The sequence below is a fragment of the Schistocerca serialis genome, chromosome 11 (assembly GCF_023864345.2).
Source record: "Schistocerca serialis cubense isolate TAMUIC-IGC-003099 chromosome 11, iqSchSeri2.2, whole genome shotgun sequence".
Taxonomy (NCBI): Eukaryota; Metazoa; Arthropoda; class Insecta; order Orthoptera; family Acrididae; genus Schistocerca; species Schistocerca serialis.
In genome coordinates, this window is record NC_064648.1 from 133,861,138 (window position 1) to 133,879,115 (window position 17,978).

At 43.0% G+C, this 17,978-nt stretch overlaps 1 protein-coding gene across 1 annotated transcript in view; it reads right to left on the bottom strand.

Moving 5' to 3' along the window:
- LOC126427387 (procollagen-lysine,2-oxoglutarate 5-dioxygenase) overlaps window positions 1-17,978 on the bottom strand; it is a 460,163-nt gene that overhangs the window by 182,086 nt on the left and 260,099 nt on the right. Inside the window, exon 10 of the mRNA XM_050089740.1 lies at window positions 5,549-5,674. Coding sequence (XP_049945697.1) covers window positions 5,549-5,674 — 126 coding nt within the window. The remainder of the gene's footprint in view (window positions 1-5,548; window positions 5,675-17,978) is intronic.

A 17,978-nucleotide genomic window follows, 5' to 3' on the forward strand; every position in this document is an offset into this window, starting at 1 on the left:
ATGGTACGCGCAGACACTGGATGATGCGTTACAGACTCAATGTGCTGTGCTACGGTTCGGGATGTCACTGAGCGATCTGTCACTGCCATGCGCACAATTTGCCTATCAGCACGTGCAGTGGTGCACCGAGGTGAATGCGATCGACCACGTCGGTCCGTCGTACCCTCCTGCATCCAACGGTCACATATCCGCATTACGGTTGTTTGGTTCCGCCCAACACGAGTAGCGATTTCTCTGTATGATAATCCACAATCTCGGTAAGCCACTATCCTTCCTCTGTCGAACTCGGATACTTGATCAAACGATGTTCGCTGTTGTCTACGAGGCATAACTGATCGTCTTGTGAAACAACCACAAGGTAAACACACGTGCCGAACGTACACTCGTCGAAATCGCCAAGCCTTAAATGGCGCTATGAGGTGGCGCCACAGGCGCGCGTGATGTGCGTCTGCGCTGAAATTCTAATCAGTTGCATATCTCATCGCTGCAAACTCATGGTGTAAATTTCACTTGATACGGATGCTTCCTTCAGGGTGTTGCATTTACGGTGGCCAGCAGTGTATATAAGAAAATGAAGGCACTAAAATTGTAACCCTTTTTGTTTTCTACCCGCTATTGTCTTTTGAGAGCTAGTCTTGGTATGATTCACACGTAAAAACTTATTCGTTAGTCTCGGTCTGATTAAGACGTAAAAACTTACTGATGTGCAGACATATAGCATTGTGGAAGCTTGTATGAAATTTGGAGGATGGAAGTAGCCGTGAAATACATTGCATTCAATATCAAGATGGTATTCATTGGTAGACATTAGTAATTCCTGAGCGATGAAATTTACTGCAAGATCTTGGAGCAGCTACGACTTTTTCGTGCAGAAATGATGCAGGAGATTGTCGGAGAACAAGACCTGAACGCCGCACGAGAGAAGACATATTAACATGATAATGAATAAACTCTTATCTACGCCATTTCCCCCTGTTAATGACATTTTGTTATTCTCTGTCCTCTTTCAAATAATTTTTGTAGTGGAAATTGGTTTGACTTTTGCTCAGAAACGCAAGGACCACCCCAACAATAGCTTTTTCCGAATCACGAAGTCCGATAGCTTTTCTGTAATACGAAGTCTGATTAGCATTTTATTCTTTCCCTTTTTCACGGTCATTAATGATTTTAAAAAAAACCCTTTTTATTCACCATTTCTTCCCACATTTTCAACCTTTTTCTTTTCTTTTCTAATCTTTTTCTTTTTCACTAAACACTACACGGTTCAAGATCGTGACACCATGTTTCGTCACCTGTGACAATACGCGACGGAAAGCCGTATTCCTCCTCACGATAGCGTTGCAGATGATTCAAAGCAGTGTGCGATTTGCAGGGGAGGATTTCCCCCCCTCCGCATCAGACCATCCCCTCCTCTGGTTTTACTTTTGCAATCCAACCTGGGATGTTTATTTCCCACGCACTGGAGTACAACTTTACATATAAATTTGTGGAGCCGAATACTGAATGTTTTTAATAAGTCTTACTATTAATATATTTCAGTTTTCTATCATTAGAATAAGTACAACTTTTCACAAATGTGCCTCTACTTTTTGAATTCCCCTTGTATATCTGTACCCGTACGTAGATGATTTTGTAAATGAGCTTTACCTATAATGTACTTTTAAAGATATAACAAGGGATGGCTTTTCTGATAGCGCATACGCGTCAATAGTGAGTCTCGGCATTAACATCTATTTATAAATAGCTGTTTAACCATGGGTAACGCCACGGTCCAAGCTAGTAACATATATTCTACTAACCCCCTAAGACATCCCCCCCCTCCCCCCCCCCCCCCCCCCACTGGTAAAAGTACAAATCGCACCCTGATTCAAAGACAGCACCATTCGAGTATTGCGCTGCCCGGCAGTCAGTTGATGGGGAACCCACTGCACGCGCTAATACCCAGTAATCGACGGATCTCGTCCACAGTGATTCTGTGGTTGTCCGAGACGAAAGCATTCACTTCCGCAACCATTTCCGGCTTGACGGCACGATGAGCGTGTCCAGGACGAGCATCACCTTCCAGTGACTCGCACCCCTCGAGGAATCATTTGCGTCATTCCACAACACTTGAACGACTCAGACTGTACTCACCGTACACAGCCTTCATCCGTCGATACATTTCACGGCCTCCAATTCCCTCCGCCGCCAAAAATCGAATTACTACTCACTGTTCCTGCTTACTCGTCTGCACGCCTGGTAGTGGACGATAACTTGTGTGACCACCTTCTCTTCGGCGTGAAACCACACTGGCGTTTTGCAACATCAAATGTCAGTCTCTCTACCAATAGATGGCGCCATCATACCCGCAGTTACGTGGTGCCACCTTATGTGTAAGGCAAAGGTAGACGCACTGACCAGGTTCCATTTGAATAAATCTCATAGATCAAACTGAAACTTCCTGGCAGATTAAAACTGTGTGCCGGACCGAGACTCGAACTCGGGAGCTTTGCCTTTCGCGAGCAAGTGCTTGGGTAGCTCAGTTGGTAGAGCACTTGCCGGCGAAAGGCGAAGGTCCCGAAGTCGAGTCTCGGTCCGGCACATAGTTTTAATCTGCCAGGAAGTTTCATATCAGCGCACACTCCGCTGCAGAGTGAAAATTTCTCATTCTGGAAACATCCCCAAGGCTGTGGCTAAGCCATGTCTCCGCAATATCCTTTCTTTCAGGAGTGCTAGTTCTGCAAGGTTCGCAGGAGAGCTTCTGTAAAGTTTGGAAGGTAGGAGACGAGGTACTGGCAGAAGTAAAGCTGTGAGGACCGGGCGTGAGTCGTTCTTGTGTAGCTCAGTTGGTAGAGCACTTGCCCGCGAAAGGTAAAGCTCCCGAGTTCGAGTCTCGGTCCGGCACACAGTTTTAATCTGCCAGGAAGTTTCATATCAGCACACACTCCGCTGCAGAGTGAAAATCTCATTCTCAAATCTCATAGATGTAGATGAATTAAAATGACACACATATGGGAGACACCGAATCCACACGCATCAATCAAATGCATCCAGGATTCTGGGTAAGTTAACGTGGTATATGAGCTGTCCAATAAGACAGCTTGCGTATCCTTCTTCTTCGCTGAGTGAACTACAGGGGTGGATAAAAACATGAAAACACCACAAACACAATACTCCAATGTGAATAATACAGTGTAGGAAAACCGTTGGCATCCAAAAACCACCTTCCCGTCATCTCCAATTGGATAAATACAGATCCTGTACGCTTTTCATGTACCACTCTTCCTGCAAAACAGTGGCAAGCTGAAGTAATGTTATGGAGGTGGAGACTGATCACACACGTTTCTCTCCAAAATAGACTACAAAGGTTCAGTAATGGTGAGACCTAGTGGCTGTAGCGGAAAGAGGAGATGCTACGATTCATCCTCAAGCTCACAAAACCAGTTGCGGAAAATGCGAGATGTGTTGACATAGGCTGTGTTTTCTGGGAACACAGCGTCACCATTGTGGAACAAATACTGTAGCATGTAACGGACCTGATCAGCCAAAATGGTTACATAAACCTTGGCAGTAATGCGGCCTTGCATAGTAACCAGGGGCCTGTGGAATACCACAATATGTCTGCCCTTACCATCACCAAACCCCTGCCACGTTTCACTCTCGGGGACGTAAACTTGGCCAAAAGTTGGAAACAGTGTGGAGCAGGACTCGTCCAAACAAATAACTTTCTTCCGTTGGTAGATACTCCAGGTTTTATGGCTTTGGAAACACATTTTCCTGTTTCAGCCATTTGCATAATTTTAGATTTTCGACCTCGTTCTGCAGTTCCCTGCTTGTGGAGCTAGCTTCGTGTTGTTTTGGTGCTGACAGAGTTCGTGAGAGCTACATTCAGTTCTGCAATGAGTTTCGCGGCTGTCGCCTTTTTATTTTTTGTCACAGTCCTCTGCAATGACCGTCCATTGTGATCACTCAATGCGCACTTTCGTCCACATTGTGAGTTAACAGACTATGTTCTGCACTTCCCCAGAACATGGTAAATCTCTGATATGGTGCTTCTCAAAACGCTAAACAGTTCAACCACCTTGGTTAGAGAAGCACCCACGATACGAGCACCAACAATTGAACTACATTTGAATTCACTTAGCTCCAACATAATGCACCCACAACCACACAGAACATTGTTCCGACCAGCATTCATACCTGGAACGTACCGAGGATATTGCATAGGTGCTGTTCGAGGTCGAACGGGGCAGCGCATCCTGCAGACTTGCCTACCACCCGTATTGAACATCAAGCACAGATTTCTCACAGTGTTTCCAAATTTTTATCCAACCCACATGTCTCAACACGCTGCAACTGTTGCTCGTGCTACAACCTTCTACTGACAGCAAGGTTTCCATCTTTCAGAAATATGGTGCCTCTCAACATTCTCACAATGGTGGACAAGATTTCTCGAATGAGATGTTGCCATAATGAGATTTTCACTCTACAGCGGAGTGTGAGCTGATATGAAACTTCCTCGCAGATTAAAAACTGTGTGCCAGACCGAGACTCGAACTCGGGACCTTTGCCTTTCGCGGGCAAGTGCTCTACCGACTGAGCTACCCAAGTACGACTCACAACCCGTCCTCACAGCTTCAATTCTGCCAGTACCTCATCTCCTACCTTCCAAACTTCATAGCAGCTCTTCTGCACACAGTTTTAATCTGCCAGGAAGTTTCATATCAGCGCCCTCCTGGTCCCATAAGAGCTTACCACAAATTTCCAAATTGACACTGGGTGAACTCTGCCGAGTATTGGTAAAAGAAGAACATTTCAAAATGGCAACAACAGATATGTGTAAGTTTTACTAAAAATTTGTCCCCTTCTCTGAAACTTAAAAAGCAGTTAACGCGCCAGGTGAAAATAAATCGATGGATTTTTGGAAGAATTCTTTTTAGTTACTAGACAAAGCAGAGGTGACAGATCTCTTTGAAGGATCACCGTGCAAATGCAGGTGTGAAGGGGCCCCCCTTCACATTTACAAAACATGTGAGTCTAAGCTTCAATTTAGAGCAGCAGCTCTCCTCCAGCACTCGGCATTTCCCCTACAGCCGCAGCCTGCATCTCCCACCACTACCACTCTCCGCATGTATGCCCTGCCATCTGCGCATGTAATGGCCGTGGAATTCTGCACACACTACACATTAACAGCATTTGGGACCAGGAGGGCGATATCACACTTTGTTTTTAATGTTTCCTGGACTTCATAATTCCCCAGTACATTGCGGCTGCATTCCTCTAAGATGCCAGCAACAACAACGATGGAGAAATTACAAAAATTTATTACATAACATTATTTTTGTGACTGCTTCTCGAAGAATTTTACCTCCTGAAGGTTAGTATTGGACAGACATTCTGTCTCTCTGAAAATTTTCATACAATAAACATTTCGTCAAGCACAGCCAAGAAAGTGTTGAAATATGTACAGAACTTTGGTCAGGTCAGCAATAATTCCACCATTGCAGTTAAATGTGGCACTTAGGCGTACAACTGCCACCCACTACAGGCACGCTTCTGCGGTACTCACCGCCTGTCGTTGTTGATGATGTCCATGTAGTCTGTGGAGCGAGCATAGAAGCCGTCCGAGGTGAGTGCGCCCCAGAAGTTGGACCACGTCTTGTACGGCCGCACCAGCAGTGGAGCAGTCACTGTCCTGCAAGGCAGACAAACCGTGTCTGTGCACTAATTCTCGACACAATGGTGCTCTCATTTTAATTGCACAACTATACTTCATTTAGGCTGTATACGGGGACAAGAAGAAAAAAATTTCCCAGATTTTTCCCGGTTAAGATTACACTTTCTCCCGGGTGAAAATACACTTTTTCCGTGTTAAGTGGCAGTATACGTTTCCTCGGAACTGTAAAACTTATTAATCCTTTGAATGGTTATGGTTTTATAAAGCGGCGTAGAACTTCCCGGACCTTTAGAAAACCAAACTCACTATATATTTAAAAAAAAAAAGTTTCGGAAAGATCTTTGATGTGCAGCAACATGTACACTGCATATCTTCGTATTACGAAAGTGTAAATTTAAATTCCACCAAACGCCGCATGTTACTTTCCGAAGCATTGAAATCAGGATTGCAATGCGCATTTGTAGCCAGTCATAGCTCGTCACGTGATCTCGCCAGCCGGCGACAGCGGATCTTCTAGCGTAGGACACGTGATGTAGTCAGCCTATAGCAACATCACTGTTAAGTAGCTTGGATTGGATTTTTTGGGGGAAGAGACCAAACGGCGAGGTCATAGGTCTCATCGGATTACGGAAGGACAGGGAAGGAAGTCGGCCGTGCTCTTTCAAAGGAACCATCCCGGCATTTGCCTCGAGCGATTTAGGGAAATCACGGAAAACCTAAATCAGGATGGCAGGATGCAGGATTGACCCGTCATCCTCCCGAATGCGAGTCCAGTGTGCTAACCACTGCGCAACCTCGCTCGGTGTTAAGTAGCGCGTACACACAAAAAGGAAAAGTTCGTGGTTTAAATTACCATACACAGCATTACTATAAGAAAATCGAAGTTTTCACATACAATATCGGTCTCGAATATTAATAAACTGCAGGAGGAGCTAAGCTTTCACATATAATGTTGATTTTTCTTTTGCGCGTGTTACACTTTTTACACTTTAAGGTACACCACACAAATGTGTCAGTAAAATTTTTAATAAAGACATAAATGTCTGATCTTCTGAGTTCGAAATTTCTCTAAATGTACGTTCTCAAAGACTTGATTTTTAAATGAGAGTCAAACGCTCAGTGATTGAAGAAATTCATCGTACATTCCCGCACGTAATTCATCTTGCATAAAAGGAAATTTACTTTGAAAGAAACGCTTTTCAAACAACCATTCGCAATATTTTCCCGTGACCTGTTAGAAATAGGTTCGTTTCAGCAGTTTCCAGAGAGCGGCAGAAACAGGCGTCACCGCACTTGCGCAGCTACAATGATGCAGGAAGGCCGTGTGTTTGTACGTGTAAAACATTAAAAGATCTTACACTATGTCATAAAAGAAACAAGACATCAGAGGATACTCCAAGAACATCGGAATTTCGTGAACCATAGTACAATGCGTAATTCGGTTTAAAGTGCACATTCGTACGTCCAGATTCGGACGTAAATTTTCTTGAGTACCGGTACTATATTATCTCTATCTTTGGTTCTTTATTATGGCATAATGCCATACGTGCTAGAAGATAAAGACATGCACTTTTGAAACGCAGCGAGCAGTTGAAACTAGCCCATAGCATGGAATTAAACACTTCCTTTCAAATAAATTGACTGCCCCAGCGGAAAAGATTAATAAACCCCAAATTTCTTTAGCAAACTGACAAAAATAACTTCATTGTTCTCCAAGGCGATTAATGCTTGACTGTCAGAAAGGTGGAGATAAAACCTGATACTAATAACATATTTTAGCGTTCCGTAATTATCCGAACGTATTTTAATTCATCTGATAGCTCCCGGCCATATCCGTTTTGTTTTCATTTAATGTGAGAGCAATAAATGAAGAGGAAGCAGCAAAATCATTAAACGTAAACACGGGTCACGTGGAGACTCCCCACTGCAACTCACAAGGGAACCTCCCCATCGCACCCCCCTCAGATTTAGTTATAAGTTGGCACAGTGGATAGGCCTTGAAAAACTGAACACAGATCAATCGAGAAAACAGGAAGAAGTTGTGTGGAACTGTGAAAAAATAAGCAGAATATACAAACTGAGTAGTTCATGGGAGGATAGGCAACATCAAGGACACTGGGATTGCAGGAGCGCCGTGGTCTCGTGGTAACGTGAGCAGCTGCGGAACGAAAGGTCCTTGGTTCAAATTTTCCATCGAGTGAAAACTTTAATTTTTTATTTTCAGTTTATGTGACAAACTCTTATGTTTTCATCACTTTTTTGGGAGTGATTATCACATCCACAAGAAAACCGAAATCGGGCAAGGTAGAAGAATCTTTTTACCCATTCACCAACAGTACAAGTTAGGTGGGTCGACAACATATTCCTGTCATGTGACGCACATGCCGTCACCAGTGTTGTATAGAATATATCAGACGTGTTTTCCTGTGGAGGAATCGGTTGATTCATTTCGGTTCCCATTGGAGAGGCACGTCCTTTCGCCTACTAATCGCACGGTTTTGCGATGCGGTCGCAAAACACAGACACTAACCTTATTACAGTGAACAGAGACGTCAATGAACGAACTGACAGGTCATAACTTTGCGAAAATAAAGAAAGTAAACCTTTCACTCGAGGGAAGACTTGAACCAAGGACCTCTCCTTCTGCAGCTGCTCACGCTAACCACGGAACCACGGCGTTCCTGAGCTCACATTATTCTTGATGTTGCCAATGTTGCGCATGGACTACTCAGTTTGTATATTTTGCTTATTTTTTCACGGTTTCACACAACTTCTTCCTGTTTTCTCGATTGATCTGTGTTCAGTTTTTCAAGGCCTATCCACTGTGCCAACTTATAACTAAATCTGAGGGGGGTGCGATGGGGAGGTTCCCTTGTCAGACTGCTCTGTGGATGAGCCCCGGATCTCCAATATTTGCGAACCGGGGCATGTTAGATAGTCACGCCCTACCACAGTCTGAGCCAGAAGCGGGAGAAGGTACTACTCATACGCGACTCAACTGCAGATGCACAAGAGCCCGCCCGCAACGGCTCAAACGAATCTAAAGTAAACAGCTGTGACGTCACGCTCATCGGAGGCAATTTGTTGTTATGAAGCATTCCATAGTGTTCCTGAAGCCTTTGACACACTTTGCAGTTGGCAACGCTTGTATGAGCACTGTGTTTTATTGTTGTACATGGTGTATTTCCTTTGCGACTTTAAGTTTTATTTTCGTTTTTTTTTTCTCTCGTTCATGTTTTGCTGCTGCAGTATTATTCTGCAGAAGCGGGATACAGTAATATCCTTTGTTAGACTATTGGTTCTTACCCGTCAAAATCACAAAAATTTAACTGAAAACTAAAACAATGAAAAATTCCCGGAATTCCGAAAAATTCCCGGATCTCCCGGTTGTCCCGGGTCGTATACACCCTGTTCATTATACTGACAATGACTGTTTACAAGCTCACAGGACCAAATATTAGTCAGCCTCTTAACACTTTGAAGATGAGCGACATAGATCCTACATCACAAAACTACACCCAAAAAAGATGAGCGATGTAGGACTGTGTGTGCCACTTTTCAGATCTGTCACCACATTCCATTGTTGACTTACATCTATCGCCTGTATAAAGGTACTCGGTCATGCTTTTACCACAACAAAAAACCACATATGGTATCATTTTTCACAAACACAGATAGCAAACAAATACAGACATCATTGTGTGTTATTGCATTGCAGTGTTCACGATCTCCTCTGTCGCCGCACACTGTGCCTTAACAATATCGTGCATAGTAAGAAATACTATACAGTACTAGCAATTAAAATTGCTACACCACGAAGATGACGTGCTACAGACACGAAATTTAACCGACAGGAAGAAGATGCTGTGATATGCAAATGATTAGCTTTTCAGAGCATTCACACAAGGTTGGCGCCGGTGGCGACACCTACAACGTGCTGACATGAAGAAAGTTTCCAACCGATTTCTCATACACAGACAGCACTTGATCGGCGTTGCCGGTGAAACGTTGTTGTGATGCCTCGTGTAAGGAGGACAAATGCGTACCATCACCTTTCCGACTTTGATAAAGATCGGATTGTAGCCTAGTGCGGTGCGGTTTATCGTATCGTGACATTGCTGCTCGCGTCGGTCGAGATCCAATGACATTTAGCAGAATATGGAATCAGTGGGTTCACGAGAGTAATACGGAACCCCGTGCTGGATCCCAACGGCCTCGTATCACTAGCAGTCGAGATGACACGCATCTTATCCGCACGGCTGTAACGGATCGTGCAGCCACGTCTCGATCCCTGAGTCAACAGATGGGGACGTTCGCAAGACAACCATCTGCACGAACAGGTCGACGGCGTTTGCAGCAGCATGGACTATCAGCTCGGAGACCGTGGCTGCGGTTACCCTTGACGTTGCATCACAGACAGGAGCGCCTGCGATGCTGTACTTAACGACGAATCTGGATGCACGAATGGCAAAACGTCATTTTTTCGGATGAATCCAGGTTCTGTTTGCACCATCACGATGGTGCATTCGTGTTTGGCGACATCGCGGTGAACGAACATTGGAAGCGTGTATTCGTCATCGCCATACTAGCGTATCACCCGGCGTGATGGTATGGGGTGCCATTGGTTACACGTCTCGGTCACCTCTTGTTCGCATTGACGGCACTTTGAACAGTGGACGCTACATTCCAGATGTGTTACGACCCGTGACTCTACCCTTCATTCGATCCTTGCGAAACCCTACATTTCATCAGGATAATGCACGACCGCATGTTGCAGGTCCTGTACGGGCCTTACTGGATACAGGAAATATTCGACTTCTGCCCTGGCCAGCACATTCTCCAGGTCTCTCACCAATTGAAAACGTCTGGTCAATGGTGGCGGAACAACTGGGTCATCACAATACGCCAGTCACTACTCTTGATGAACTGTGGTATCGTGTTGAAGCTGTACGGGCAGCTGTACCTGTACACGCCATCCGAGCTCTGTTTGACTCAATGCCCAGGCGTATCAAAGCCATTATTACGGCCAGAGGTGGTTGTTCTGGGTACTGGTTTCTCAGGATCTATGCACCCAAATTGCGTGAAAATGTAATCACTTGTCAGTTCTAGTATAATATATTTGTCCAATGAATACCCATTTATCATCTGCATTTCTCCTTGGTGTGGCAAATTTAATGGTCAGTAGCGTAACATACATGAAAGTGATGGGAGTTAACAGTTAGTGACAATGCTCCAGGAGGCAAGCCAATGGCTTATTGTTCATAGTACCAACATCAGATGTCAGAAACACACTGTACGTAGCTCAGTGTACAAGGCAGCATGCTCAGTGTGTCTCGAGTGTTAAGTGAAAATTGTCGTTAAACCACAACAACAAATCGGACTTAATGTGTCATATTTTGAGTGTCGTAGAGACACAGCGAGCTTTCAGGCATCGGTATAACATTATCAGCCCATCTTTTTTGTGGCAGAGACTGTCCGTGCCATCAATTACCTTGAAATGATCGAGTAGTATGCGGTCCCTCAATTACAACAGAGTTTCAAAAGAGCTCACAGTCGCTTTGTAGTCTGTACACGGTGTGAAACTGGTACCAGGAACTTGTTTGAGCCTGCACTGCCACTGTAATTTACGGCAGTGAAATGGTGAGTACGTAAGAGCTGGTTGTACGGAATCAGCGCAGCAAAATAGGTTCATGTGGAGATGAGACAGAACAGTAGAAAGGTGCCATAGTCTTTAGATGTGCCCATGACAATGCCACAAACAAGTTTGCCCTATTTGTTCGCATATCATTGGGCACTATCCACAACACACCTACCAGAAATGGTGTACCACCCACAGCCACATAATATACTGAAAGAAAAACATCCTAACTGACAGTGACTGGAGACTGTAACAAAGATTAGACTGGGTGGTAAAATATAGCCTTATAGCAAACGCGGATTTGAGCCTCATAAGTTACACACTGGGTTACAGTAAGTGAAACTTACCACCTTAAAGACACGCCAGGATTAACAGACAGTGGATTTTAGGAAAAAAACGTCTGTGATCACTTTCCCTAGCGCAAATGAGACAACCTGCTTACCACACATCTTCTAAAGAATTCCTGTAGCCGTCCTCCTGCTCAGATTCTTCTCTATCGGTTGCAAGCTCTACGACTTGTGCCATAAACAGTGCACAATAATGTGACAAGTAGGGAGGATTAAAAGCTAAGCACAATACGAATTGTGCCTACTAATTTCCTTTCATTTCATTTCATTAATCATTTTTGACAAAAAGATGTAACTGGATAGATAAAAAAATCTACTCACCAAGACAGCTGGAGAATGCACATACACTATGTGATCAAAAGTATCTGGACACCTGGCTGAAAATGGCTTTCAGGTTCGTGGCACCCTCCATCGCTAATGCTGCAATTCAATATGGTGTTGGCCCACCCTTAGCCATGATGACAACTTCCACTCTCGCAGGTGCTCAGTCAGGTGCTGGAAGGTTTCTTGGGAAATGGCAGCCCATTCTCCACGGAATGCTGCACTGAGGCGAGGTATCGATGTCGGTCGGTGAGGCCTGGCACGAAGTAGGCATTCCAAAACATCCCAAAGGTGTCCTGGAGGATTCAGGTCAGGACTCTGTGCAGGCCAGTCCAATACAGTGATGATATTGTCGTGTAACCACTCCACCACAGGCTGTGCATAATGAACAGGTTCTCGGTCGTGTTGAAAGACGCAATCGCCATAGCTGAATTGCTCTTGAACAGTGGGAAGCAAGAAGGTGCTTAAAATGACAATGTAGGCCTGTGTTGTGATAGTGCCACACAAAAGAAGGGGTGCAAGCCCCCTCCATGAAAAACATGACCCACCATGACAGCATCGCCTCCGAATTTTACTGCTGGCGCTACACACACTGGCAGATGACGTTCACCGGTCATTCGCCATACCCACACCCTGCCATCGTATCGCCACAGCATTTTTCCACTGTTCAATCGCCCAATCTTTACACTCCTTACACCAAGTGAGGCGTCATTTGCCATTTCCCAGCATGATGTGTAGCTTATATGCAGCTGCTCAACTGTGAAATCCAAGTTTTTTCACCTCCCACCTAACTGTTATAGTACTTGCAGTGGATCCTGATGGAGTTCGGAATTCCTGTGTGATAGTCTGGATAGATACATGCGTATTTCATATTATGGCCCTCTTGAACTGTTGGCGTTCTCTGTCACTCAACAGACGAGTTCGGCCTGTACGCTTTTGTGCTGTACGTGTCCCTTCACATTTCCACTTCACTATCGCATCGGAAACAGTGGACCTACAGATGTTTAGGAGTGTGGGACACAAGTGACACCCAATCACCTGACCACGTTCGAAGTCCGTGAGTTCTTGCGGAGCTCCCCATTCTGCTCCCTCACAACGTCTAATGACTACTGAGGTCACTGATTCGGGTACCTGGCAGTAAGTGGCAGCACAATGCACCTCATATGAAAAATGTATGTTTTTGGGGGTGTCCTGATACTTTTGATCACATAGTGTACAACAGTGGAGCTAGCACACTTCCTTGAGGGATACCATTCCTCTGTGTCCTCCATCGGCTCCTCTTGTTTTTTAGAATAACAAAGAAATGTCCGTTTTGTAGCAGACATCTCATAAACTGTGTTAGGTGGGAGTTTTCTGTGGTGGCATAGATCTTTCTTAAGAGTTTCCTGTAATTGATGGTGTCGTATCCGGCAGTAAGATGAACAAAAGTGACACCGGTGATCTGCTCACATTCATATCCATCACATTTGTACTGATAATAGAAATTATAGTTTTGCATGTGATATTTCTGTTTCTCCATATTGGATACAACCGTATGAAGGTCAACATGACTTTACCTGCTGATGCTAGGGTTTGGAATTCCCTCTTGACGGGTGAGTTGGTGTGTTTCCACTCCGTGCTTCGTCTTTTTCGACTCTGGCTCATAATAGTGAACCCAAGTTTCATCACAAGTTAAAATTTTGTTGAGGAAGTGCTCCTCTTCTCTTTTGTAACATTCATTTATCTCTGTGCACACTCTCAACCCTGTTTCCTTGTATAGCCACATCAACTCCTTTGTGACCCATCTCACACATTTTTTGCAGTACTTCAGTTTGTTACAGATAATGTTATGAACTGTACCGGTACTAACTTGAACCTTATCAACTATCATTTCCAGTCACACGGCGGTCAGCGTGAATGATGTCATGAAATCGACTTTCAAGTGAGGGAGTTGAAGCTGCAACTGGTCGACCAGAACGGTGTTCGTCAGTCACTGAGTCGTGACCATTTTTGAACTGCTCTACACACTTGTAAAAATTTACGCAATTCATACAGCATTCATCATAAGCTTTACACATTCTACCGCATATATTCACTGGTTTCTCGCCTTCAGCAAGTAAGAAACAAATAAGAGAATGTTTGTTCAACTAATTTGGACGTTTCAAGCAGACTCACCATCTTGAAATGTATTTTTGAGGTTATAAACAAAACAACATTGATAAATCAGCTGATCAGGGCTCATCCCAGTGATGCTAACTTGAAGACATAAAAGTACCAAACTTACCCTACTAACAGTTTTTTCCCAAACCAATTTGTCTCTCTAATTATTGAATGACCCTTGTAAATACTGAGAGTGGACACACTGAACAAGAAGACGTAACAGCCAAATATATCACACCTGAAGAAAGAAAAAGGACAAGATCTCTGTGGAGTTGATATTAAGTGCAAAATCAGTGATAGAAAAGGAGTTTTGTCTTAATGTTTGTTCTGTAAGCATTCGAGCATAATATGTAAAACATAATAATGAATCATTCTTCTTTCCACTGCATCACAACAAAAATAGAGAAACAACACAAATAGAAATAAGAAACATATTTAAGCTTGGTAGAGGTAGTTTACAAAATCATGGTACACCTCTTTCAAGATCAGTTTGTGTTATCCCATAAAAAATTCTCTTTAACAGGAATAAGTATTTTTATCGTTCGAATTTACATAGAGTCTGGTTTCAATCCTCAAGCAATTGAAGCAACTTGTGTTGATTTCCTATTCAAGCACCAACTGATAAATTATGAGAATATGAACTCGAGAACAATAAGGCCCTAGTGCAAAAAATTTCAACCATCTCTGTTACTTAGTTCCTGAAATTATGTTTTTATCCTTATTTGATGTGGATGTTCCAACAGTGTTACGGCAAATGTGGTGCAAGTTGTGCTGCAGGAAGCTGAATAGCACAAAGCAGAAAAAAGAAAATCAAACAAAGAAATACTTTTTACAGTTGTTTTTCCTCCTTTACAAACATCGACTCCTCGTCTTTTGAAACTCTTCCTTCTGTTATTTTCTATCAGCTCCAATTTCAACACAGTTCCTCTGACACAGAAGAATGATTGTGATCACGAAGGTGAAATTGAAAAACTCCAGCTGACAATTGTTGTGGATGGCTTTGCAGAAAGCTTTGTTTCAGAGATCACTGCTGAAGAATATACAAAACAGCTAACTGTTGCTGTAGTAGCAACAGGGAAATGATAGAGCTGGGTTGAGCTGTGAGCCAACATTTCATGCGTATAAAATGAACACCAATGATAAGAAAACTCAGAGCAGTAACAAATTTTACTTACTGCCTGGAGATCCTGCATGGAATTCCACTGTTGAGTGCTAAAGATTCAGATGACAACATTACTTCTCCAAAAATCATTTAAACATTAATTGATTTAGGGTGCGCTCCTTCCCCCCTCCCCCTCCTGCACATAGTACTCCCCCCCCCCCCCCCCACCCTGTACATTCCCAAAACAATTTACATGGAACACATTTAATCTTAACAGTCATCAGCTGGAAGGCAATTAGTTAGGTATAATAATTTGTGCCAGATGTTGCACCACAAAATTAACTATGTATTAATCTGGCAGATGACTGAGAACAAAACTTGGACTTGGACAAATTTAAATCTGAGCTTCATTAACTACCATTAAGACTGAATTAAATTGTAATACCAGTGTAATCAATAAAACTGTTAATACCTATGGAGCTTTTGCTTCAGTTATCTCATGTTATACTCCGTTCGTCACAAGAATAAACCTCATGTAAATGTTACACTATGTATTCTTCAGCGTTGTCTGGAACCTCATTGGATTTCATTCCGCATGGACCAAGTACAGTCAAGTATGATAATGAGGAAATGTATCATGCTGTGCATTACATGTACGTTGACTCACCAACAATATGGGGCAACAGCGTTACTGAGACCCCATCTGTCCTACAAAACAATAGGCATAGTCAAACAAAGAGTATTTGATTTTTAATTTTTCTCCAAAAAATTTAATTGTGTAATGTTTCCTTAACTTCAACAATCTTTTATAAAATGTCAATAATTAAGAATGTGTATTTGTAATGGAAACCAGAAATTTGTGAGCGATATGTAATCAGAAACTAGAAGACGTGCATTTTTCTTGAAAAATGAAGCATTCACTACCATACATTTGACGAATTTCATATTTAAATAATTTAGGTATTCAAATGGAACAAAACAATTCTAGATCACAATGGGTTTCAAACTGCCATTTGCAGGCATACACATTTATCAATTTACAACAATACCACCAATTACACCATGCATAAATTAATATTAACTCCTTTATTTTTAGTAGACAGTGTCTCTCAAAAGAATGTCAAGCCAATTTTTCTCTGTAATCTTGCAAAAAACATTAATAACAACCTGTTTCTCGCCATTAACCATATTCCATGTGTGCATTTCACTACGAGGCAGGAAGCAGTGTCAATCGTTTTTATGGTATGTTTGATAAGGAAGACAATCAGAACACAGAGATTGTGACTGTACATGATGTTTTAAATAAAAAATTACGTAGCTAAAGTATGATTCAGAAAAACGTTGACAGCTGTTAATACATCAGAATGTCTTAAAAGTTTCATTTACAGTGACATAGTAATAAGATATCTAACGTAAGTTAGATCAGTTTCCAAGAGCGTAACAACACCAGTGCACGAGAGCTACAGCTGTAGACCGATCATCTCGTTTGTGTTTGTTTGCATCAGGTTTATTCTTATGACGAACGAAGTATAGTCGAGCGCTATATTTAACAGTATACATAGGCTTTAAATCCTCATCAGAACTTCAGATTTAGATGTACAGGGCTACTGAATACTGATTACAGCTGACGATAACATAATAAAGGCATGCTCCAGACTCTTTAACAACCTCTCTTAACAGTTCCACAGTTTCACAAAACGCTGTTATACCCCCACCTCACACCAGAATAATTACACCGTGAAAGTCTATCTTCTCACAGTAAGCCCCCTAAATTTGCAGCTAGTAGTTGACACAACACTGCAGTGCCTGTGTTATTACGAATTACAATTGTTTTTTGCTCGCGTATCATGTCATTTCTGGAAAGCCAGAATCTACTCTGTAGGAATCAACACGCATTCCGGAAACAGTGATTGTGTGAGGCCCAACACGCTTTATTTGTTCATGAGACCAAGAAAATTTCAGATACAGGGTCCCAAGTAGATGCTATTTTCCTTGACTTCCGGAAGGCGTTCGATACAGTTCTGCACTGTCACCTGATAAACAAAGTAAGAGCCTACGGAATATCAGACCAGCTGTGTGGCTGAATTGAAGAGTTTTTAGCAAACACAACACAGCATGTTGTTCTCAATGGAGAATGTCTACAAACGTTAGAGTAACCTCTGGCATGCCACAGGGGAGTGTTATGGCAGCATTGCTTTTCACAATATACATAAATGACCTAGTAGATAGTGTCGGAAGTTCCGTGCGGCTTATCGCGGATGATGCTGTAGTATATAGAGAAGTCGCAGCATTAGAATATTGCAGCGAAATGCAAGAAGATCTGGAGCGGATAGGCACTTGGTGCAGGGAGTGGCAACTGACCCTTAACATAGACAAATGTAATGTATTGCGAATACATAGAAAGAAGGATCCTTTATTGTATGATTATATGATAGCGGAACAAACACTGGTAGCAGTTACTTCTGTAAAGTATCTGGGAGTATGCGTGCGGAACGATTTGAAGTGGAATGATCATATAAAATTAATCGTCAGTAAGGCGGGTACCAGGTTGAGATTCATTGGGAGAGTCCTTAGAAAATGTAGTCCATCAACAAAGGAGGTGGCTTACAAAACACTCGTTCAGCCTATACTCGAATATTGCTCATCAGTGTGGGATCCGTACCAGGTCGGGTTGACAGAGGAGATAGAGAAGATCCAAGGAAGAGCGGCGCGTTTCGTTACAGGATTATTGGGTAAGCGTGATAGCGTTACGGTGATGTTTGGCAAACTCGAGTG